The 25,323-nt window shown below is 41.9% G+C and overlaps 1 protein-coding gene across 1 annotated transcript in view; it reads right to left on the bottom strand.

Annotated features, from left to right (window-relative positions):
• nphp4 (nephronophthisis 4) overlaps positions 1–25,323 on the bottom strand; it is a 154,934-nt gene that overhangs the window by 5,592 nt on the left and 124,019 nt on the right. The window contains exons 18-26 of the mRNA XM_070969495.1: positions 22,326–22,460; positions 19,656–19,855; positions 18,048–18,271; positions 10,247–10,436; positions 9,553–9,636; positions 4,410–4,569; positions 3,717–3,793; positions 3,339–3,424; positions 1,802–1,973 (exon numbers count right to left, since the gene is read on the bottom strand). Coding sequence (XP_070825596.1) covers positions 1,802–1,973; positions 3,339–3,424; positions 3,717–3,793; positions 4,410–4,569; positions 9,553–9,636; positions 10,247–10,436; positions 18,048–18,271; positions 19,656–19,855; positions 22,326–22,460 — 1,328 coding nt within the window. The remainder of the gene's footprint in view (positions 1–1,801; positions 1,974–3,338; positions 3,425–3,716; positions 3,794–4,409; positions 4,570–9,552; positions 9,637–10,246; positions 10,437–18,047; positions 18,272–19,655; positions 19,856–22,325; positions 22,461–25,323) is intronic.

The following is a 25,323-nucleotide window of genomic DNA, read 5'->3' as shown; positions in this document are numbered from 1 at the left end:
ATTGACCAAGAAAGGGTGAATGAGGTTCAGTGAAACAGGCAGAGAGCGGGTGCAGACAATGAAATGAGAGAGTCACAGAAAAGTGACAGAGAGACAGAAGGATGTGAGAATGAGATTTACTGCGCAGCTCCTTTTCAATCTGTGGAAAAAGGCAAAGCTATTCTCTGGCGGTGAGCTTTATCCTGTTTTATAAGACTCCTCCGATACATTCCACAGTGAGCTAACCTGCCGAGAGTCAGATCAAAGCATCTGCTGATACATACCCTGATGAAACCTTAAAAAAAACAACAAAAAAAAAAACATCCGGCGCTTTTTCAGCCAGAAGCCTTCAGGGTGAATAGGTTGACTGGGCCGTACTGTACGTGGTGGGTTAGGGTTAGGGTTAGGGTGGTGGCTGTGACAGTCCATCTTTTTTTTTCCTTTATTATGAGTAATATGCATTGCCCCTTTTACTACTCTGAGTGAGAAGCACTGTCAGCCTCTCTCCCCTCTTGCACCGTTATGAATAAGAAACGATCTATTTTAAAATGGAGGGCAATCTGACACTCCCCGAACGTATTTTCATACATTCAGAGAGCACAAGAGCATTGCTTATTTTCCGCATTGTGTCAAATTGTGTTCCAACATGACGACTGCAGGAGGTAACTAATAAAATGAAATGACATGAAAAGACCAATTTTTCTGACAATCTGCATTTGCACATTCTTGATAATGACTTGAATCTCAAACTGGGGTTATTGCAAAAGAGACCGTTGCTGCTCCATTGTTTCCTGCTGCTAAGAGAACAATTTGCAAGAAATCATTTTTGGGTATGTGGTTTGAAAATTGCTAGTACAAAAAAAAATACGGCAAGAACAAAGCTCTCAACATCTGATTGGATTTGGAAGATTCAAGGTATGATTTGACCTATTTTGATTCCACTCACTCTTTTCTGTATTTTGTTTCCCATGTGTCAGCCGTGTTTTGTCCCAATTAAAAAACTGAAATCATGAACAAAGGGAAGACAGCACTGAAGATTTAGCTTGCACCAACGCCTCATTTTAGATTAAATATGGGAACATGTACAAATATGATGTAGATTTGCCCCAAACATATAGCTCACCACATTAAACCATTCGGACTGCTCGTCGCACTCTCTTAATCTCTTTTCAAATTACAACTCTAAATGAGAGTTACGCATTTAACTACAGTGCAGATTTCCAGTGTTTGTGGCAATCATGAAGAATCAAACACAACTCTCCACTAGAGGTCTTCATGGGTCCAAAATCCAAAAGAGACCCACAGGCAACCTCCCAGAACCTGTCAAACAGAAATTGGGCAAACCGAAATACAGAGAAAACACCAATGCTGGCAGCAGCAAGATGCTCCGCCAATGAATGAGCAGCTGGTGTCCCAAAGAGCAGCGATACATGTCAGATTTCCTGCACATGTGCCTCAAAAAAACACATTTTCCACTGCAGTGGTTATGGGGCACGCACGGTTAGAGCTGGGAGAGGATCCGCTTGGATCCACTCGGGTATTAGACATATTGATAAACAGATTGGGACCCACAGGAGTGTAATTTGGACCTGGCGTGACTTGGGTACCAGCTGAGTTTATTTCTGTTTTGATGTCTCGATAGCGGGGTGATGTCCAGACTGGAGCGAAGGCGAGCTGCCGCTCTGCTTCATACTTTGAGTATGAGGCAACATCATGGATTTGGATTGGGGCCACAATCAACTGACAGCATAATAAAGTTGCTGTCGAATTAACAGCCTCAAAAAAGTGCATTCAATGTTACAATGCCCTTGAAGACTTGTACCTCAACTTCCTGGGGGTGTGATGAGAAACACTTGACCTTGCGAATGGCCTGCTTCCCCCTCAGCACCAGTGATTGACAGCTCCGCTGACCAGTCACACAGCTGACATCCACCCGCTCCAGGAAATGCACGTAAATCTGCCAAATCTGGGAGGGCGCTGCCGTCCACTTGTCACTACAGAGAAAAACATCATCAGGAACAATTACACTGAGGTCCTCTGGAGACGCAGCAAGAGCAGCAGGACTTCAGAGATGAGGAGCGCTGATCTACGGCTGTGCTAGCATTTTAATAAGCAGCAGCAGGAGCAGGAGCAGGAGCAGCATCATCATCCTCCTCTTGCTGCTGAGAAGAAGGGAATTCAGTCTCAGTGGCCCTAGCTGATTCTGAGAGCTGTGAGTGGGAGGCGATGTAGTCACCAACTCAGCCCTGCTCTGTGACAACAGCGCTCAAGGAGCATTTGGGGATACTTGGAATAAAATTCAAGTGGTTTGGGTTTTTAAAGGCAGACTCTATATCAGTAGTGTTGGATTGACAGTGCTGGTGAGTGATGATATATTCATTTTTTTAACATGATGCAGCTGCAATGCTACAGCAGGTGGTCCTGTAATGCTTGATTTTATAGCTCCTGAAGTTTACCTTCTAAAACAATGTCTTAAAACACGTCTGAATTATTAACTGGCACTGAGCTCCAGACCCCTCAAAACGGTCCCCTCTACAAGACAGGGTGTGCACTGGAAGTGGGCTCACATGGTGCATATTCCTCAATAACTGTGTTTAATCTACTTACCACACATTATGTGACACACAGAAAAACGTACAGGTTGTATTATTCCAGAAGAGGAGGACTGGATGATCTCAGGAACATAATATGGTGACTGCTGTGTGCACCATATTTATCCTGTAAAATAAAGTGCTACTTGTGTTCTTCTTATTGCAACCATTTCCACTACACATTCATAGATGACTCTGATTGGGAATCCAACCAAAATCACTCACGAGAACTAAAGTAAAGGTGCCAAATGGAGTTTCTGACCACTAGCAGCACTATGGAAAGATGCTTTTTTGAGCGGGTACCTGTTCTGGTTGTATATCATGCATCTCATTGGACATTCAGGCTTCAAGGAAACACTGAATGCAAACATAAAGTAGTTCACCAAAAAAATCCACTGGCTAACTTTAAATAAAGCTTTCCAATAGAAAACTAATCTAATGCAGATCAGTGTAGTGTAGTGCCTCTTACGGTAAGAGGCAGACATTGACCCTGCATTTTAACAAACTCATGCATTATATTGCTCTAATCCTGGTGCAGAGTTGAAAGACCAGAGAACAGGTTCTGTAACTTCAGGCAGTGAGACCACCAAACCTCCATCTGATTAGTTAATTAATTCAAGCCTGCATGAACAATTTAATTAGTCCAAAATAGAATACTTCTTCAGGCTGAGCTGTGTGTGTGTGTGTGTGTGTGTGTGTGTGTGTGTGTGTATGTGTGAATGTGCGTGTGAGTGTGTGTGTTTGGTGCGTACAGTAAATAATACATACGTAAAAACCATCACAAAGAACATTTTTATGTGTGGACTGGGACTCCCTGGCACTTTCAAGTACACATCCTGAGGCTCCCCTGGCACCTAGACAGAAACAGAGTGGAAGGCAGAGAGATGTGAAGATGGAGAGGTAAAGGGAAAAAAGAGGCAGAAACAAAAGAGACATCACATTAGCACTTTAAAGGTGTGCGGCATGGTGTAAGGGTGAGCCTTTTAGGTATCACAACAGCTTGCAATTCATGATGGAAAAGCCAGAATAAAGTGCTGTCCCCCCGGAACAGGAAACAGTGTTAAAGCTATCAGTTCAGTAATGAATCCCCTGCTGATATCAGAGTCGGGTATTAGAAAACCTCAGAAAAAAAAGTCATTCTCCTACCAGCATTCTTGTCTGGCAGATGATGTTAGGGTCACTGCATCGTACAGAAATGTGACCCTTCACATTTGGGCCTCCAACTGGTTAACCCAAAACAAGAAAGAGGAAAACTGTGAATATTCAGACAGCAAAGATCTGAGCAAGATGGCGTTTTTCAGCAGATTTCATGAATGACATCAGTTCATCATCTAGCTGATCTCAAGGACACATTTAACGTGATATAATTTATACAAACCAGCATATATACACGTAAACAATATATATACACAAACATGCATATCATGCTGTGCTATTTTCTTCATTTTATCCATTTCATTCTTTTCATTTCCTGCTCTGGAAATAGAGACGCCTCTCTGTTGTTATTGCTCTTTTCATGCTAGAAATTCTATTATATTGCAAGATTGTTTCGGTCGATATTTTAGTAAAAACACAATAAAATGAAGGTACAATACATTATTCATTCCCATCCAAGATGTGTACTGTAAATATGTCCTTGTATTTCTGCACATTTATGTACGTGTTCATGCTCGTCTGGCAGAGTAAGTCAGTGCATCTGCTGGAGATATATTCACACCAATACTAAAAATGCAATAGTGAACAAATTAATAAGATGCAATAAATCCTGCAATCTAGACACCATCAGAGGAGGGAGGGTGGGAGCTGTGGGACAGGGAGTAATGGCTGATGGGGGGTAACCTGTGCTGGGGTCATGCCAGGGTGGCAGGCGGATGGCTTTCTTGAGGAAGCAGAGCTCGGGGTGGTAAAGCCGGAAAGTCTGGTCGATGACGTGAGGTGTCGGCTCCACGTTCACCTGGCAGATGGCCATCGGCTTGCCGTCCTCTGCACTGAATGTAACCTGTGGGGGGAGGGTGAAAGGTCAGCAGTATCAACAGCATGCCACCCATGAAAGAGCATCGATATCATCATGGGGCAAGAAACTCCTCGAGCCAAACTAATGGAACGGCCATAGCTGGGTGGAAGCTCCTTAAAGGAGAATAACACTCTTATTACAACTTGGTTCTTATCTTCAGATTTTTATCATTTCGATCAGTTATGTTGAATTTGTAATCAACAAAGTAACAGCATATTCTGACCAGCCAGCAGTTTTGCAACATTATCTAAACCAGTGGTTCTCAACCTTAAGCCTCTAACCCGTCAAAAATCCTCTTAACTTATGGCCTTACTGCACACTGACTCTGCTCATAAACTGTGAGCAACGGTTTCATTTAAAGAATATTTTAAGGGGGAAAAGTATCCAGTATAGACAGAGAAAATGTAAAATTTCAAGACAAGTCTGCAGCAGAAATATATGTGTATTTGTCTTTCTTAGATTAGATGTATCTTAGGACCCCTTATGAGTGCCTGACCACTGACCACTGATCCAAACCACTCTAGGAGGTAAACATGAAAGTGAGCACACCTGAAATAGTTAAGTCACTGGACTCATGCACTCATGCGCGTGTGCAGAATGTCAAGGTTGAAGCAGGATGTCGGTCTGTAAACTGTGATGGATGATTACAGCGGATAAGTTTATCATTGTCATTTTCTCTTCCAAATGAAGTGTTTCTTCTCCATCAGACTTCTTAACAGTAATGTTGCCACATTTCCAGATCTCTGCAATGACCTTGGTGAGTACAATTAATTTATTTTTTCAGATAAGAATTCACAGTCATCATGATGAAAATAAGACCAAAGTTACTAATAATTGGAATTTCTTTTTTAAGCCAGGGTTGGCACGTCATGTGTTTTGATTTATTTAATGCCAACAACAGCAACTAATTTATTTATTCATTCATCTCTACCTTCTCTCCTGTTTTCTGTGTGTGTGTGTGTGTGTGTGTGTGTGTGTGTGTGTGTGTGTGTGTGTGTGTGTGTGTGTGAGACTGCCAAAAAATACTTGTCGTGTGCCATTAGACGTTACAGTAGTGTTTCTCAATTGCGGTCCTCGGGCCTCACTGCCCTGCATGTTTTAGATGTTTCCTGCTCCAACACACCTGATTCAAATGAGTGGCTCGTTATCAGGCCACTGCAGAGCTTGATGATCATTTGAATCAGGTGTGGCAGAGGAGGGAAACATCTAAAACATGCAGGGTGATGGGGCCCGAGGACCGGAAATGAGGAACACTGTGTTAGAGAATACCTACATTCTGATACCTTGACTCTATTTAGTGAAATACAGAAGTGGAATTGCCATGTTTTCTTCCTCGGGCACTTCAGCTCTAAACAACATATACAGCTTCTTCAAAAACAGGCTTTGAAAAGTTTTATTGAAAAATTCACCAGAGAGCATGATGATGATGGAGCACGATGTACACGAGAATATAAAAGTTGGCTTCAATCCGACAACTGAAACCCCCAGACATGCAGAATGTGCTTTGAAGTTTGCTGCATTAAAATAGCCCTCAGGATCTGTGCACAAATGTGTTCATATATATACACTAATTACATATGGTTGCAGAGGAAAGCTGATGTATAAACAGATGCTAACATATGTAAACGTATCTAATTGCTAACTCGCTCACGTTCCATGATGTACATGATGTCATACCACATATAACTGAGTTTAGATTATAGGCTACATATTGCAGGATTTGAATTATAAAAGAATGTTACTTCTAAGGTCCAAAAAATAAAAACAGCTGCTTCATTACACACTATTGCACTGAGAGTAGAGAGAGTATCACAATGTCTGTGAGTCAGTCCAACATTTGGGATTACATAAGGTTTATATTTAAGCAATACGTCACGACAGGCCGTGATATACGCTCATTATACCACAGCTAAGGGGTGTTCTTTGGCCCGACACGTTTTATTGCTTTTATAAAACAGTTACCAATAATGGCAATATGAAAGAGGAATATACAATAATTTTCATGTAGTTTTTAATTAAACAGAAATACATATTATCTCCCTATCTGGAGGTGAAAGTTAACCTTAAACATGTCAATTCAACTAATTTAGTCTATTTGTTAGCGTTGTCAAAACGTTGTCTATTTGTTAACGTTGTCAACTTCTTGCTACCTACTATAACAGTTTGATGTCATGGATGCTGCTTCTCTGACAATCAGCCCCGTAACGTAAACATGCGAGGCCCCACCGCAGTTAACTATGAGTGAGTGGTCTGGAAGAATCCACCCAAAACCTCAATGAATGAGAGTTTTTTTTAATAGTTTTAGCTTTGAGTGATCACTGACTTTATTAAGCCGACTATATGTGACATCGCGGCAGGCACCTGGAGACGCAGCAGCGGCATCTGAATATCATGACTTTAAAAGCACCAAATTACTTGCCTTCACGAATTTCGTTAGCAAATAATGTGAAGAATTGTAAAATATCGTTTCCATGAGGCTGTTCAATCAGACAGTGACAGATCACCCTATAGAGCCCTTAGTGTCACAGTCGCTGTCAAGGTGCTGATCGTGTGACTGTCATTATACGGGAACTGTCCGTGGGACTCCTCTATTTGACTCCTAATTACTTATCACATCACATGGTTGTTGTCATAGAAAGATTGTTGCTTCCCTGAAGCGGAGTGATATGCTGTGATAAGGCTTTTTAGAATAGTAGCTGTGGTATACGCTCATTATATCACAGTTAACAGCCAATCAGATTGCCGGATTTGACCTTTCCATTTTATAAACCCCAACAACTATGGGACAGACTGTCATGAGATTTCCTGTGGATATTCATGGTCCCTAGACGATGATTTTCATCATAATAGTGACTTCCTGACCTTATCTCTAATGTCACTGAAAGGTCAAGTTTCCCTTGAATCAACACTTTGGTCTAAGACAAACTTACCTAGAAAATTCATCGACTGATTCACATGAAATCTGTTGTGAATATTCATGCCTCCAGTCCGTATGTTTTCGCAGTATGTTAAACCTGCAGGGTTTTAAAGGGGATTACTAAATTACTCACAGCACCCTAATGCTAAAAATAAAGGCTGGGGACGTTCACTGTCATAAAAACACACTATAATATATGAAACAGTCTTTTCTGAGTTTGGTGTTGAACCTGACTGGCCTGCACAGAGGCCTGACCTCAACCTCACCCAACATCTTTGGGATGAACTGGAACACCATCTCTGAACCTTGTCGCCCACATTCACCTCTCTAATGCACTTGTGGCGGAATGGGAGCAAATCCCTGTAGCCAGGCTCCATAATCTGTTGGAAATGCATCCCAGTGGCCTGCAGGCTGTTATAGCTGCGGGTTAACAACGTTCAGGTGTCGACATAGTACACATAGTCATAGTCATAGTACAAACTGTACAATTATTTCTTACATTCATTTATATTAATAGATAATAGACATGTAAATCTATGCAATGCCACAGTACAAGGAAAAAAAGAGGACCTTCATTAGAACTGCTACAGCTGATTTAAATATTTAATCTTGAGTAATGGACTACACTATATTTTCTACATTTTGGTCACTGATTCACAAACTGAGAAGCTGATCCCTGCCAAACAGCAGCTGTCCAAATGGTTGATGGGTCAGATTTGCATGCCCATGCTGACCTACAGGAGTGGCCCAGATCTGGCTCTGGTGATATGTGCTGACTGACAGCGGTGCCAAAGCTGGCATCCTGACAGCTCTGCTGTTGGGGCTTGTCAGTTTTAGCGGGACACAGATTTGATCCAGACCCGACCTCTTTGACCTCTTGACAGGATTTCTGCTCAGAGCAGCAGTGCTGACACTAACACACAAGTACACACACACACATACCGTCGGCAGACATACACAAATGCTTGGCAGACTGGCAAATATTTCATCACCCTGTGCAATGGGAGAGCTTCAGGGTACTGTACTCGACATGAACAACAGGATTATTGCAGGTTAGCGCGCAGTGATGGCGATCTTTTTTTAGCAGCATAAATGTGCCAATAATGTAAGCCTAGATATAAGGTCACATCTGTAAAGTGAGGGCAGAAACTTTCATTTGAATGGATTCATGAAGAACAGAGGTTAATTTTGGGGACAGCTGTAGCATACGGGGGCTGCAGAGCACATTATGTCACACAGAGATACAGAGCGCATCATCTTATCTGGAGTGCATCCGAACAAGCCCATGCACATTGTTTCTCCTTCCTCTAAACTTCTTACATATTATAAATGGTTGAGTGAGTGCATCAAATGGGAAAATTTAAATAGTATTACTTCAGAGTAATACTATATATACACGGTTCATTTAAAGTAGATTAGCTAGACGTGTCAAGCTGTCCTCCAATCCGAGATAGTTTAACTCTCCAGCCTGACATTTGCCGGTTGGAGAAGATAAACTATGTTCAGTAAGATAAAAGTGATTTCCAGCATATAATTTTGCTTGACAATCTTGTCTGGCTGGTGTAACTTTTTAAACAGTTGACACTTCAAAGCGTTCTTTGTGTCTGAGCTGTGACTGTGTGAGAGAGGAGAGGAGGGAGGAGGCGGTGCACTGCCAATCCGCAGAGAGTTGTCTGGGAGTATGTGTGTGTACACTAGATGCTGTTAGACTTAGGGATGTACCAGAGGGTTAACCCGACTAAACTCCAAATCAGAAGCTTCACACGATACACTGAGTTTAGGTGGTTTTATCTTCCTCTACTCTGCTGAATTGCACAATCAATTTTTATACCCTAAGATGCTAAAAACATTTAAAATGGACTATGTTAGAGCTCTTATCGTGACAGCAAACATTCTGTACATCCACAGTGCATCTCAAATCCATGGCTTACTATAATTCCAGCCGGGAGACAAACAACCGAGGGATTGAGCAGCAAAAAACTACAGAGGCAGATAAAGATGTTCCAATACACAGAAAATATTGCAAAATGCATAAGTAGCACACTCTGTACCTTGATAGTCTTGGCAGAAACAATATTTGGCAGATTCTTCTTGGCCACCTGAGAACCCTTCCCTGTAGGTAGGAAGCTTGGTCCCTGCAAGGATTTGATTAGAAAAAGAATAGTTATCAAAATTGATCATCTACCAAAAAACAACTGAAAATATTGCATCTGCATATAGAGAACAAGAGCGTGCGAAAGCCCCTCTTCTACAGGAGATAAGAGCCTACATAAATTATTTTGAAGTGTCCTTCTGGCATCGATTTACAGTCAAGTCTGAGTTGCTATAACATGTGTATGGCCTGCCCTTGGAATAGATCAGTTTTTGTTAATAATCCCTGACATTTATATTTATAAGTTTGAAATTCCAACTTTTTATCACTGTTATTCATACACCAAAAGCACATCTTTGAACCACTCAAGGCCAATCAATTTTAAAAGATTTTTTTAGAAAAGGAATCAATAAGCAAAGTTACTGTTTTACATGAAAACAGTAACTTTGACCTTTCATCTATGATGATGGAAATATGCAGTGACTGTGAACAAATCCGAGCTTTTTCAAGGGTTCAAGCAGAACATCTGCGACTGCTGAAACACTGCATCAGAAACACTGCATTCTTCAATAATTACATTTCCTAAAATGTGGTTTTAAAGGTTTACTAGTCCTTCTCGTTCAATCAGCATCAACCTCGGCTCTCCACTGTACCTGAAGGGCCATGGTGTGGTCGCAGAGGAAGCTCTGGTATTTCAGGGGAATATGGATGCTCTCCTTGGGCCGGAGGTAAACGCTGGGACCTGGGGTACCGTCTTCCAAGTGGAACATGTTCTCCTCCAGCGGGGTCGGAGTTTTGGTTAGTGCCTTGAAGTAACCCCACTCCTCTGTGTTAGTGATGACACTAGGTGGAAAGATTAAAGGAGCTGAGTGAGATCAAAGCAGGCTCTTCTTCCATCTTTAAAGGATCCATCCAGGATCAGAGTTGGATTTGTTACACCATCAGGACCACCGCACTATTCATTACCTTATCACTGCAGTATGATAAGATGGTACTGAGAGGAACAAACAACATACCGATCTTTGACAGTCTTCAAGTCTTAACAGCAGTTTAGCTAAAAAAACTGACCGTGGCGGTAGAGAAAAGGTTGTTGGATTACTTAAGTTAACTTGTCTAAAAAATTTAATAAAATCAGACGGTGATCAGAAACATTAGGATTCTCTCTTTGGACTCCAAGCATGAATATCCTCACATAACAACTGACCGCACTATCCTTAAAAAGGCATCAATGTGTTTACTACGTATTAACTAAAGCAGCTTTCATCACAAATGTTACCAGGTTAACATACACATACAATTAATCCAGCAGCAAAGGGAGGCGACGACAAATGCCAGAGATATAGAAGACACAAACACGTTTTGTTAAATGTAATTATGAAGCCATTTATCTTTCACAATTACAAAGATGTACTGAACTGTCATTTAGCAGATCAGTCTCTGCCTTAAAATAAACTTAAACCTGCGATAACTGACTTTTTTGGCCACTTGGGGGCAGTGAAAACAAGTTGTGAACACACATCTCTTTCTCAGTTGTTATGAGAAATTGTTGCTTATTAACATATCCAGCAGTTACAGAGCAACATTATCATTAACTTGGATTCAGGTCTCTGGCCACCTGGTGAATGTAATGGCCAAAATACATAGGGCATTATTACTATTACTATAATAGCTTCTACACTCACCACGGAAGCCTCGTGCACCCCGTTTGTGCTGCTCGTCACAATCTTTATGCAACTGGTGCAGCTGCTCAGCTGTCCAACAGGTAAAAACCACATAGAACTGTGCAACAAAGCAGTAAAATCTGCTTAAAAATGATTGAAATAAATACTTGATTGTACCAGAGGCACTGCGACATGGCAGAGTAATGCTGTAGGTGTTTTTACATCGCATATCATATAGTTAATTAATTCAGCACCAGTTAATATAGCCTACGCTTCCCAATCCTGTATATCCAGCTGCAGTACTTGGCAAAACTAAATATGCACATAGTGACGCTAGCATGCAACTACATGCTATAAAGATGGAGTCAGTGTAGCAGGTAAACAACCTCCATCTGCCGGCCTATGTGACACATTGCATCCATGCCACATGTGTTTGCAGGGTAAGTCCAATACTCACTCTCTTATAACTCCTTTTTTGGTGTCTACCACTTCCTGAGGGAAATGTCTGGCTCTTTAGCTGCTAAAGGCTCCACAATGTTCACCAGCTAGTTGGCAAAACTGTGTGTCTGCTGAGCAGATAGTGTACAGTGGGTCTCTTTTTTAGGTTTTTCCCTAAAAACAGCCGTCTGCTGTGGCTGAAAATAGTGCCACATGAGAAATGAGAGTGAACCAGAACAGTGAAGTTTGGGCCAGCGGCTAAACGGTGAGCTGAAACTCACTACAGAGCTCAGTTTTCACGCTCTACACCTCACATCCATGATTCTAGCAATGTTACGGTTGAGCAGTGAAAACAAAAACACAATGCTTTCCTTTTAATTACCGATGGAAGACTTCATAAAAGTGTCTAAAGGTCAGTGAAAGACCCGCCTCAATCCCCAACAAATGGATTTCCAGGGAGAAAGCAACAGGAACAGATAACATGATTCAACAGAGGGAGGTCTCGTCTGCACTCTTTCCTCTTCCTTTGAATGCAAAAATTTCACGCACAAATGCATAAAGGGAAGTGCTGCTTTAAACATCAAAGGTTCCTACCCATGGGCATGGAGAGGGGAATTTCTCTCAATAGGAGAGCATGAGTTTATGAATTTTTCAGGGGCCCACCTCGCTAACATTAGGGTGAGATGCAACAGTCAGTTCCATGAAACTTATTTGGAGATTCCCACCTGTGCACGTGGAATGAAACAATTTGCCTGTGGCTTATTATGACAACAAAGAAACTCTATGTGTGTGTGTGTGTGTGTGTGTGTGTGTGTGTGTGTGTGCGCGCGTTTCACTTGAGCTGCCATGAAAAAAGCATGGGTTGATTCATTTTTAAAGAAAGAAAATAGAACAAGGTAGGAGGTGAAGAGGACAAACTGCCTGCAATAAATAGAGATAAATCCAGAGAAGGAACAAAATGAACATGATTAAAAGGATATCAAGAGAGAGAAGAGTGATTCAGAGATGCAGAGTTGAGAGAGCACAGGGAAGAAGATGGATAATGAGAGGCAGAAATAGTGAGAGCGAAAGCAGCAGCATGGACAGCAGCAGAGGAGCTGGAGTCTCCTATCTCTCTGTCAGCCAGCAGTCATGGCTCACACTAAGCTCTGTGAGGCCAAGTGTAAAAAGTAGCCATGCAAAATGAATGGCAACAGGTAGCAAACGTGTCCTCCATGTCAAGAGGAGCCTCCAGGCTCTAAACCACAGCAGACATCAAAGCTACAGCTAGCCTAGCCTCTCTCTAAGCGCGCGCCCTTCAATGCTTGATGCTGGATTTCAGGTTGAGGGTCGGGCTTTTTTCTGTTTGTTTCTGTAGAACAAAGAGCTAACCCAAGGCCTCGCTTGTGTTCTCAAGAAAGCACATTGTCAAAAATTGGTTGAAATATTGACAAGGAAGTAACAGTGGAGTAGCCTCAGTGCACTGACCAAGCTATGGTCCATGCAGTAGGATAACAGGGGCAGGTTTTATTGTTTGTGTACAAAATCTTGGGCTCTTCAGACTTGGCAGGTCAGTGTAAACATGTATTTCACAAAACAAACAAGTTCTGCACACCTCACCATGAGATGTATACAATATCTCTGATTTCCAGGAATTCATATCCAAGGATTTCTCAGGAATTCTAACCAAAATCAACTTCCTTTTCCAGAGATTTTCCCGAGGCAACCCAAGATATTTAGAGCATGTCTTTGTGTGCGTCTGTGCAATAGCATCCTACAAACTAAACTGAAAGAAAGCAAACACTGAAATCTGACCTTGAAATGCATTATTACGGTTTTATAACTGTATCAATCTTCAAACTGCAGGCGTTTCGAACAATGATGTCATCCAAAAATGGCAGTTTACAATTTAGCTATGTGGCAAAATATTTTTTTACAGTGAACAAACACAAGCGGATTAATCAGACGTGCAGGCTCCTATCCCTGAAGCAGAGTGCAGAGCTGCGTTCAACAGGTGGAGGACTGAGTGCCGAAGATGAAAGTTACAGCTAAATCCTGAGAAATCCCAAACTTCCTGGCAAAAAGTGATAGAAACCCAGAAAGCATGCTGTCATTTTAAAATCTTTCAACTCCAAATGAGGATTCTACATATGAACTATTTAAGTTGAATCTATTTGACAGGGGTTTCGTTTCCAGCACATATAATATTATCCAAAATATTTATCCACCAACAAGGACTAGAATACGGGAAGCCAGGGAATGCAACCTAGAAATGGTAATCCCTGAGGATATTGAGGTAAACGGCATCTCTGCTATACTTCCTCTATTTGTATAACAGGTTAATTCAGTTCAAGGTGTTCCACAGAACAAATTACTCCGGCGATAGACCACTGACCTAAAATATAGCAATCTGTTAACCCCACCTGCCCTAGATTCAGTAACCTAGTTTTGATAGGCCATATATTCTGGTCCTGTCTCTCTATAGTCACTTCTGGTCCATAGGCTATTTTACCATATGGCATAGGTAGGCGACTGCCTGGGGCATCATCCACCAACAGCCTCATGAATTTGTGTTTCCTTTTTCATTTAATTCATTAAATGTTTTCCTTTCATGTCACACCAAACAAATGATAATCTGTAATTGAATAAAATGGACTGTTCCACTTTGACCTTCAACCTTTGCATGCTGCATTTGCACCAAATCCTTATGGCTGCCTCAGCCTGTTGCGCGCCCACTGCACATCAGTGCATGCTGGGTTTGGCTAAATGCAAAAACGCTCCCAGAGGATCCTCCAGCAGTGGCTCTACATTTGCTACACTGCTGAGTGTAGTCAATGAGGCCTTTCTGCTGTTTCTGACTGTCTTTGACTGCAGAGACTTAATCAGCTCAAACTCTTTGAAAACTTTGAGGGACAAAAAGGTGGATTGGTTTTTTATGAACTGAGACTAGTCAAGCAAAGAAGTTGAACCAAGAGCGGATTGTTGAGGACTTTGCAGTGCACAAGGCCCACAGGTTCAGAGACAGGTGAGTACAAAAACTACAGAGAGAGACATCAACAACTATTGTGTTGTGCAGCTGTGCAGCTCTCTTTGCTTCAATATGTGTCTTTGTGGCTGCAGTTGCTGTGGAATTTATTTGTTTCTATATCTCTGTGTAGCCTAATATTGTTTGCTGCACCTGCGACAGTGTTCACACCTCTATGTTCTTTTTCATACTGTGCCCCCCCCTTAGCAAAAGTATTTCTTACCCCCCCCCCCGTAAAGTATTATATTTTGCATTGTATTTTTCTGCTGAATGTCATTTGTACTGAGAACTGTATTGACATTATCAGATATTAAGATGTTATGGATATTGTGTTTATTTTCATTGTTGATTTCCTCTGCTGAACAGGGCCTGACATGCAACTTTGTCTGCTTATACTAATCATGTGACTTCTTTCATAGAGATCATGGACAGTCATATAAAACAAGCAACATCTGCACATCAGCTGTGGGGGAATAACTGGATGGTACACACATCAATCACTGGCACCGAGCCTGGTGTCAGTCTGCCCCTCGCACTGACCGGCGCTTCACGACCGAAGGTCATTTGAAGTTCTTCAGTTGGAATTGTCATTCCGGTCTGTCCTTTAGTTAGATGGCTTTGTTAACTGAACAGAGCTGCTTTAAATTGGTCCAAATCACTAAAATTGCCCCTGGGTCTTCCATATTTGACTGCCTGTCAGTTCCATGTAATAGATCTCTTGAACCCAATCCACTCACCACCGTCTTTGGAGGAACACCAGTGGAAACTCATGCCACAAATGCATAAAAGAAGGCAATAGCATTTAGGAGCCCCATAGCATGCAGACTTATTCTCATGGATTTGAAATCCAACACACACACACACACACACACACACACACACACACACACACACACACACACACACACACACACACACACACACACACATATACACATACATACAACTTGATTACTGCAACATGCTATTTACTGGCCTTTCAAAAAGAACAACAAAAAAACTTGCAACATCTAGAACTGATTTTAAGTTTGTCCTCCTTGTATACAACATCCTTCATGGACAATGATCAAGCTAACCTTGTTCACTAGTTGCCTTCACGAACACTGTGATCATCTGCTGCTGGTCTGTTGGAGGTTCCCATCAACAGCCCAAAGAAAATAAGGGATGCAGCCTGTGTCCATTAAGCTCCAAAGCTCTGGAACACACTACCTACAGAGATCAGGGAAGCTCACTGAACATTCCTAAACATATCCAGGCTAGGTTTGTACATGTGCGTATATGTTTCTATAAATACAAAACTCCTTAAATGAAGTTATGAAAAAAGTACAGCATGTCTATGATAAAATACCACTGAACTGCCAGAACCTGACTGAGTGACCTGAGGTTGCTTCTTCAAATACCAAAGCCTCCTTGCTAATTTACACATTTCTGGCTCTTGGTGGAGGTGGCAGACGGTTTGGTGTAAAGTGTCACGCTGCCTCATCAGGAAATAAATAAATAAACTAGCAGGGTGCTAAGCCGACGAGAGGACAGATGCAGGGATTGATGACTCTCAATTAGACCTGTTAGGATCGGTGGCCGGGCTAATGCCATAATGATTCATCCATGGCGCACTCCAGCCTTTGTTGATCAGCGTGATATATGTTAATCCAAAGCTCAGGCATGAGCAGAATCCATAACAAAAGATTCAGTGTGGGGGGATTAACAACAACGCTAACTGAAGGAAACAAACACGACATGGATACCAAGAACGGTTGATCCAGGAAACGTCACTCATAACGGCTGCTATGCCTGGATTAAAGGGGGTATTTAGCATCTCACCAGCATTATGTCTGCATCTGTGTCAAGGACAACTGATTGTGGTGCTGAAGGAGCCAGAATGTTCTTTTACAGGCCTCTAGTATGTGTGAGAACAACAGAGTGAAACATAGCAGAAATGTGAATCTAGCTTCCTTATTCATGCAGACACACAGATGTAAGATGTGTTTGGAAATGTGGTTGCTATTCATACTGAACAACCAATGATTTAGCAAGTTTATTCCTGAGTAAAAATACATAGATCTCAAAAATGCACCATCATATGAGAGGTGCTCCATTAAAGACACAATCCACGAGCCAAATCGAAACAGGGTAGCCCCACAGCCAGAAATCTAAGTACAGATGTGCAAGCTGCCCTCACATGATCAACAGGTTTTTTGATATGTAAAATAGTGGAAGACATTGGACATATCACAGTAGGAAAAGCACAATTTTAAATAATAAAATGAATGAGGTTTTAATTCCATTAATCTCCATCAGTTTCAGAGTCCTGCTGTTGTTTGTGGTGTCATGACTTACTGTTCTTGTCTAATTACTGGAGCCCTTTAATAGATGAAGCCATACTTTTACCAACATGTGTGCTTTTCCAACTATGACAAGATAAAATGTCTGCTGTGAAAAAGTATCGCTTTGCACCGCATTAACATTAGGCTACGAAGTCGCATATGTGCAGCTAACTGATAACAGTTAAAGCTGGACAGTACTGCAGAGGCAAAGTCCAGTGCAGCATTACAACTTTAAAATGTAGAGGTAACAAGGACAAATGCAATGAATGTGAATGAAGTTTCATGGAACTCCAATTTAACTTTAGTTTCAGAGGGGGCCTTGGTTTCAAGTGGCCTTCCAAAAGCAGAGCTATGACTTGGTTGGTAGTAAATTAACTGCAGAATTAGACGCCACTCGTAACTTTCTATACACAGTCCCAACAACAAATTCGAAACCATGCATTAAGATTGATGACAAGGGAGAGGAGGGCCAACTTCTGTCTTCCTGTTGTGTTAACGATGGATAATACACAGTATTATGTTGCTTTACTGCCCTCAACTGTTTGCATGTCAAAAGACCACCAGCTCCCATCAAGACTGAAAGTGTTTGAGGAGTAGGTGAAAGGCTAAATTATCATGTCAAAGAACAAAGTTCATCTCACGTTGGGGGGGTGGAGGGTCAGGGGTGAGAACTAAAGCTGGATGAAAAAAGGTCTAAGAAGCATCTTTAGAGATCACCATCACCTTTGGAAACACATTCTGAGTGCGTGAACACAGTTTCACGGATGGGGCACGGCTTGTTACGGTGTGATAATGGAGAACACTGTCCAGCACAGAACAACACAACTCAGTAGGTGTGCTGGACTGGGGACACACCTACAGTATAAACGTGTCAAATCCACCCAATTCTAAAGACGAAACACATGACTAACAAACACATTAAGAGTTTTCTCTTGTCAGAGGAAAATATCACACTAAATAAACAGTTAAGGGTTAGGTGGCAGGCTGACATCACCTCACTGTCAACTCATTGTTCGCAGAGTCTTACCTGAGCTCAGGGTCGTCGCTGTGAATGGTGACCGTCTGAGGTACATTAAAGGGATTTTTAAGGACAAACTCCAGGTATTCAGCAGAGCCCAGGCTGGCATAGAGCACATGTTGGGTTGTGATGGCCTGGCTCAGCATGTTGGCGATGCCCTCTGCCTTGCTGCGTTCTTCGCTGGGTTTGATTTGATGGAGTGCTTTGACCAAACGGCCTTCCTTAGTCCAATCCTAATGCCCAAGAACAATGGCAAATACTCAAAAAGACATACCAATGTGACACCAGGCAACACAATATCATGACATTCTGTAAAATACGTCAAATTTTTGCAGACAGGCGGGTATTTTTTTACCTCCATGTGAAATGGTTTAGAACATCTGGCTAAACTGCCGGCTAGCAATATCCATAATAATAATCATGGATAAAAGTAAGAAAAAAACCCAGGGTGCAATAAAACAGAATTTTCTCTGTGACATTTCAGTGTCTATTTCAAGGCATACAATAACCCATTCTTCATGAACAATAACTCCATGGCTACATTCTGTGGTTGGAACATTGTAGAGTTGGAATCAAAGCTCTGCAAGCGGGCGAGCTTTGTGTTACATACTATCCCATATTGTTCAGTTTTGTGAACATGAAATGACCTTTTCAGAACCTCAGTGCATATTTTTCAACAAACTTCCATGCATCCACGGTTTCCATAAGCTTTCCAACACTGAGTACAGGTGTTTAGAAAGGAATCAATATTACATGTTTTCTCAAATTTTGGGCTCATTAAGTTTGTGCAGCCTTGTTCCAAAGCAGTGGGTAAAATAAACAGATACACTGTCTCTACTTTGTTTTTCTTTTTAGGAATATCTAACAGTTTGTGATAAATGTAATTATGGACTCAAACCCTTTAAAAATTACAAGGGTACAATAAAGCACAGGTATTATGGTCAGTAGGTACACCTGTCCTAAAAACAGATCAAACATTAGAACTCAGGGTAGTGAAACTGAGCATGTTAGAAAATAAAATATTGAGGTTTTCAACAGGTCTAGTGAACAGAAATAATGCCGGGGATAAACCTAGACCGAATAAAGTCATCGCTATCAGCCCAGAAAAGTCTAATCTAAATTGAATAGCAAAGCAACCCTTAAAATCTTCCTGTGCGAGCAGTTATACTCCACATAGTTTTGGCTGTTATGGGGGTGTGAACAGACTAAAATGCAGGTCTTACCACAGGAAATGTAATGCGTAAAATGTCTCAGGCAGACATGCACCACAGCCAAAATCACATTTAGCATGTGCGCCCATGGGTGAAAGTACAAGATGTGCCTTTGGGTAGGAAACAATTAACACCTCCTTGTACAGTCACTAAAACACAGAGGGTTGAAGGGCACATCACCATGAGAATTGTAACACTGGCAGGCTGTCTGGGAGACACTCCTCGCCTCTATGAAAGCTCCCTCATGACATGTTTCAGAGCCAGAATGAAAGCTGCTCTTGCGCTGTCTTTGTTGTCCGTTTAAGACTTAAGTGAAGACGACACAGGGGCAGGGCATTGCGGCTCCGTTTACAGTTAAGCAGCTATTCTTGTCTCCCCATTGGCTAAGTGCAAAGTTTGACCTCACCGTGACCTTAGTCGCTTTAGCATCTTCCTTGGCCTCTCGCTGATGCACTGCAGCCATGCAGTTGAGCTTGCGGCGCTCGCTGTCGGGCTCGTTAAGGCTGTGCTCGGAGAGCACGGCGGCGTCAGCTCTGATGTCGCGTCTGAGCGACGGCACGCGATCCCCGTCTATTTCCAGTCTGTGTGCCTGTGCAGTGTTCCTCGCTGTGAAGGAGAAACGGGCCACAATCATGAATATATTTACTGAACAGAGTAGAATCTAATCTCTTTGCCATTTTGACCATATGTTCTAAAAACCCTCCAAATGTCCAAGGGAGAGAGTTGTGACAGATTAAAGTATTGTTGGAGCACCAGAAACAACAGCTTGCACGCAGACAACAGTCAAACAACTGGCACCGCTACAACTGGGCCAAAGCCCTACTGCTGGGAAAACAGACTTGCTCTCTCCTCACCAATTATTTTCACATCCATGGCAATGTATCCTCTGCAAGCACCAAAATATCTAATTAAAACACCTGATTCATCTACTCCTCACCAAACAATCCATCCTCATTTGGGCTAAATCATGCACATTACTCATGTTCTTTAAAAGCTCCAAAAAGAGAATGTGTCTAATCCTGCACTTTGAACAACACAAGCATTATGAATTTTTTACCAACCTAAATTTACTCATAAACTGTGAACTTATTCTTGGATCAGACAGACGTTCTTGTACGGCTGCTCGTGTTTAGACAATTAACATCTGAGAACTTGCGCTTCTTTTGAGAAAAAGGTTTTGTAGAAAATCTTCTCAAAGTAAGGAAACAAGTATTGTATTTGGTATCTGCACAGCAGCTTGTCTTCCTGCAACCAGTACGTAAAACATTCACACGACAGCCAGCCTCACTCATCTGGCAACTTTAAATGAATGTAATTGCCGGAGAAAGCTCATCGTGCCTTAACTTCTGAAAATAACAACCAAATTGGCAAAACACATGGAAATAAGACAAGATGTACACCATTTTGACCGTAGACAAATTGCGTTTAGGGAAACAAAATACTGTAAATATAAACAAGCAAATGAACAAACACATTCGTGCACAGGAGCATGATGGAGGTAACTAGGTGATTACGTGATGGCAATATCACCAAAAGTTAGCTTTTTACAAATTGCCAGTTTGTTTAGTGTCCCATGGAAACTGATTTTGTGTGTTTGGTCTGTACTTGTACTACTACTTGAGTTTTGTCAATGAGTTTTCTTTAGCTGCAGTGAGTTGAGCTCTCTTGGCCACCATAATGCACTGATGAAAGCAACGATGATTAATGCCATCTGATCAGTACCTCAATCGAATGGCAAACAGCCCAGTATCCTTAACTAGCAGTAGTGTATTTAAATGAGAGCAACACATCAGAAAGAGATGGAAAGGAAATATATTCACTGATGTATGAACAGAATTCCATTAATTACATATATTGCACCTATCTGCAAGAGTAAATTTCCCATTTTTGTGCATAAATTCTTTTATTTTCCCTTTTCCCTCTGTTTTCCTCTCTCTTCATCCCTGGACATTTTTCCAAAGTCTCCTTATCACAGAGGCATTTGGTCCACTGCCAGTCACCAAACCAGATAGTGTCTGGCTACACTGCTTCCTTCAGCCATAGGCAGACAATGAGTGGGACAGGTGTGGGACTGAGCGCACTCACAACGCTGCTTCAGTCTGCTGCGACTGGACTCCAGTGAAAGCAATTAGGCGCACTGTATGTCTAAATGGCAAGGGAAGGTGGAGTGGAGAGAGTTCAGGGCACAGAGAGACAAGAGTAGTGGAGAGGTGGTGGTGGTGGGGAGGAGGAGGAGGAGAGTGAGATAGGTAAGAAACAGCAAACAGTGAACAGACCGTGTTTGCACAGTAACAAGAGCTGTGAATAAATGGTCGCAACAGTTTAGGGAATACATTTGGATTGAACATACGCACGCATGCATTTGTAAACATGTTCTATACATTATGTTTGTTTGTTCATGCTTCCGTGTGCACATTTTTTAGCAGTGTATTAGTATGTAGTGCGCAATGAGCAAATGTTTGTGAAATATAATTACACAGTGTTTCCAAAGTCTGTTCTCCTCAGAGTGGGCTGAATTCTAGACCTGCCAGACTTACTTTATATCATTACAAGCAATTATCTGCTTGTTTTCAACTCTTTCTAATGTGATGCCTTTTACTGTGTGTGTATGTGTGTGTATTTGAGTCACAGTCCACATTTTAAGTACAAATTTAGGAATACACACCAGTTGACTGGCGACGGCTTCTCTAATTGAGGAAAAAATTGGTTTCCCCAGTGTGTGTGCGTGTGGGCGTGCACACGTACACACACATACACAAAATACAAACAGGACTGTGGCTAGCCACCAGAGATGCTTCTGCAAGCTCAATTAGGCTGAAAATTGAGTGGTTCAGTGGTGCAGCCAATAGACAGAATGTGAAATGGATCTGGTTGAGTTGATCAAGGCAGAAGCATGGTCACCGCCCAAATAAAAGCCACTAATTACTCAGCAGCGCTGGAATACACACATGTGCATGTGTTCAGACATAAACTGAAAGGTGAGTGAAGGGAACTCTACAGTTAATGAAAGTGTTAAATGCTACGTTTATACATCAACACAGACAGGACTCAGTGGGCTGTAGATTAAAGTGCTTGCCATTGAGTTGGAGGATGTTTCTGGACGACAGGCTGCCTCCTCTGAAGCTACCAGTGACTTCACGAGGTGTGATGATGTGAGAATGAGATGGCATCATGACTGCTGGCCTCCTCCTGCTAGGATCTACTGGGCACCCTGTTGAAAAGAAAGACAGTTTTTATGATTATATTCACATGTGAGCCACCCCATATTTCATCTTCATAAACTCAGTCTCACGCACTTTTAACAGGCTGCAGATTCTCCACAAGAGGGAGTGCTATAGCTCTACACATGCCAACTACTGTCACTCACAGGCAGGGAAGGAAAGAGTGGCTGCAAGTTTAAGACTTGTGCCACCTGCAGGCAATAAGTGTTAAAGGTCCAGTTTTGACTGTGTTTTTGTAGGTTTACACTTGTATCACCTGTAAAATATTGCTGTAAACATCTAAGAATATAGCATACCACTATGCTTTGTCAATGGATTTGACAAGCAATTAAGTGACAAACTGTTTATTTACTTGACAAAAAAGTCCTATGGAGAAAGAAATTGCCTCATTTAAGCTAACTATTAGGCTAACATCAACCTTCCTTGTTGACAGGTGGGGCAGGTCAGCCTGGAACTGCTGGGATTGAGGCTCTGAACCTCGGTATTACCTGGATGTCATGTCGGACGTTTTCCAAAGAAGAACTTTTTTATTTGTTTCAAACTCGTGAATAGCAGCAAAAGAACTAACCAGTGAGCAGACTCCCCGACAGAAGTTTCAATGAGGAATATGTTATTTGATTGTACGTTATGTCTGAGACTATCTCTATATCACTATCAGGATGATAAATGGTAGAAGCACAGTTATCTCTGAAACTCTTGATTTGATTCATTCTATTTAAAGACCATATCAGCCTCCAGCAGTGACTTGAATCGCGTGAGTTTGCTGCTTCTTGAAGTAGTAAGCCAAACCGAGATCTGAAGCCAGATCTGGCCAGATTGCCAACTAAATTAATTAATTTAAGCTAAAGTTCTCTTTTAAATCACATGTGAAACAATACATTTTCATTGTAGACAGAGCCAAAGTGAACACGTTCCAGGTTAAACTCTGGCTTAGAGCACTACATGAAGACAAGCCTAGAGCGGTTAATTAGTAGCCTGAAATGGCCAGAGAGGTCTGGACACAGAGAGCTTGTGATGAGTGTCATGCTGATTGATGGTTAGTGTTGGCCTCTGTCTGGTTTGGCTGAGTGCTGAGTGTCAGAGATGGAGTGAAACACCAAGCTTTCGGGAGGTGGGGGCTGACCACAGCATTACAGAGCTTTCATTTAAAGAACAATTTGAGTTTTGAGGTTTCTCATTTTCTATGTCGCAATTACAGAAGCTTTATAAATCATTGTTTGGTTGGCTAAGTTGACAGTTGTGGGTTATTCTGCAAAACCTGCTTTTTCACAACCAGACTGCCTTCAGTTTTCAACCTTATTTATCTCCCTTTCTGTTCCTAAAGGCAAAATCATCCCCTTCTTTGTAAAGGCATGTGGATAAGTAAACACTCCAGGGTGCACTTGTACAAACGCAGTGAATGATGGTTGATATTAGGTTTTCTTCTAACATTAATTCATCCTGCACAGAGCCCCTACAGTATAGCAATTGTGGGACAGCCTTGCTTATGCTTTTGAACAGTGCTTTACACACAAAAAATACCTGTAATGAAAGTGACAGATAATTGCTCACAACCACAACACCAGCCTGCAGCCATGCACCATCTTCACAAGAGCATTTTCAAATACCACGGGTCAAAAGACTTGTTTTGTGCAATTTACAGGTATACTGAAGCCAACACTTGGGATGCCTGTTATACAATTTACAACAGTTGACTGAAGAAGTAATTAAAACTAAAGTTTACGGCTCTTTAAATTACAGTGCACTTTGACACAATGCTCCCATTACTCCCATCAGTGTCTAGGCTTCGGAACATCACAACATACCCAAATGAGGTGCTTAATTGTAGTGTAAGAAGTTTGAGCATTTCCTAAGAGGCTGTGGGATACCTCATCCGGGATGCTTTCATTTGAAATATGGTGAGTGCAGCAATTAAGTGGCTTTACCGCCCAGAACTGACACCTCAGTGAGCTTGTAAGAGTTTTAGAAGGGGAGGCAAAAAGTACCCTCCAAATCTTTCAGAGGCAAAGTCCTTCATCAACAAACTGATAATGGGAGGCAGCTAAATGAGTAATGGGGAGCTGATGTTGCCATGCAAACAGACACAGACAGCGCAGTTCTGCAGATTAATGGGTGAGGTGTCTGCCGTCCCAATGCATTCCCCTCATCATCCATCACCCTTCCCTGGCCACACGACTCAGTCGAATGTATTTGTTTGAGTTATATTTCCCAAATATAACTGTGAGGACATTACATCTGCCATCACATAAGCATCTCCAATCAATAACAGAGCCATAGAGATCTCTTTCCCAACTCCTCATTATGGGCCTTTCTCAGCCTGCTTTCTTTTGTGTCGAGAAATGCTTTGATGAAAGATAGAATTATGAAATGAGCCTGCAAGGATGCGATAAGATGAACACCCGGTGCTACTTGCTCACAATAAAAACATATGGACGGGTGATGGAACCCACTCGTGACCCTCTGATTTAATCATTTAATCATTTTAATTAATCGGCTTTCATCAGAACCATCATTAGGCTCATCAGATAATACCTACTTTATAGCTAATCCAGGTTGACGTGGATGTCTTGCTCTTGGTCACATTATCCATCCCTAACTGCTGAATCACACTGGCAGATTGTTTAGACAGTGCTGATGATCCTCATCACTGAAATGAAAGCTAATACTCCGGGTTTGTGTTGCAGAGAGAAAGCCCTGGCCAGCCCAGCGCTGGCTGCTCCATGTTGTCTGTGTGGAGGAGAGTAATTGTGAACAAAGTGCCAGGGGGTTGAACTCTATCAAATTTATTGACTACCTCTCTCTGTTGCATGACAATAACACTACTCGGCACTACCCCACCTGCCCGCCCTCTTT

This window comes from Chaetodon trifascialis, chromosome 8 (assembly GCF_039877785.1).
Source record: "Chaetodon trifascialis isolate fChaTrf1 chromosome 8, fChaTrf1.hap1, whole genome shotgun sequence".
Lineage (NCBI taxonomy): Eukaryota > Metazoa > Chordata > Actinopteri > Chaetodontiformes > Chaetodontidae > Chaetodon > Chaetodon trifascialis.
Note: the sequence above shows the minus strand (reverse complement) of the source record. Positions and strands in the feature narration are given on the sequence as shown.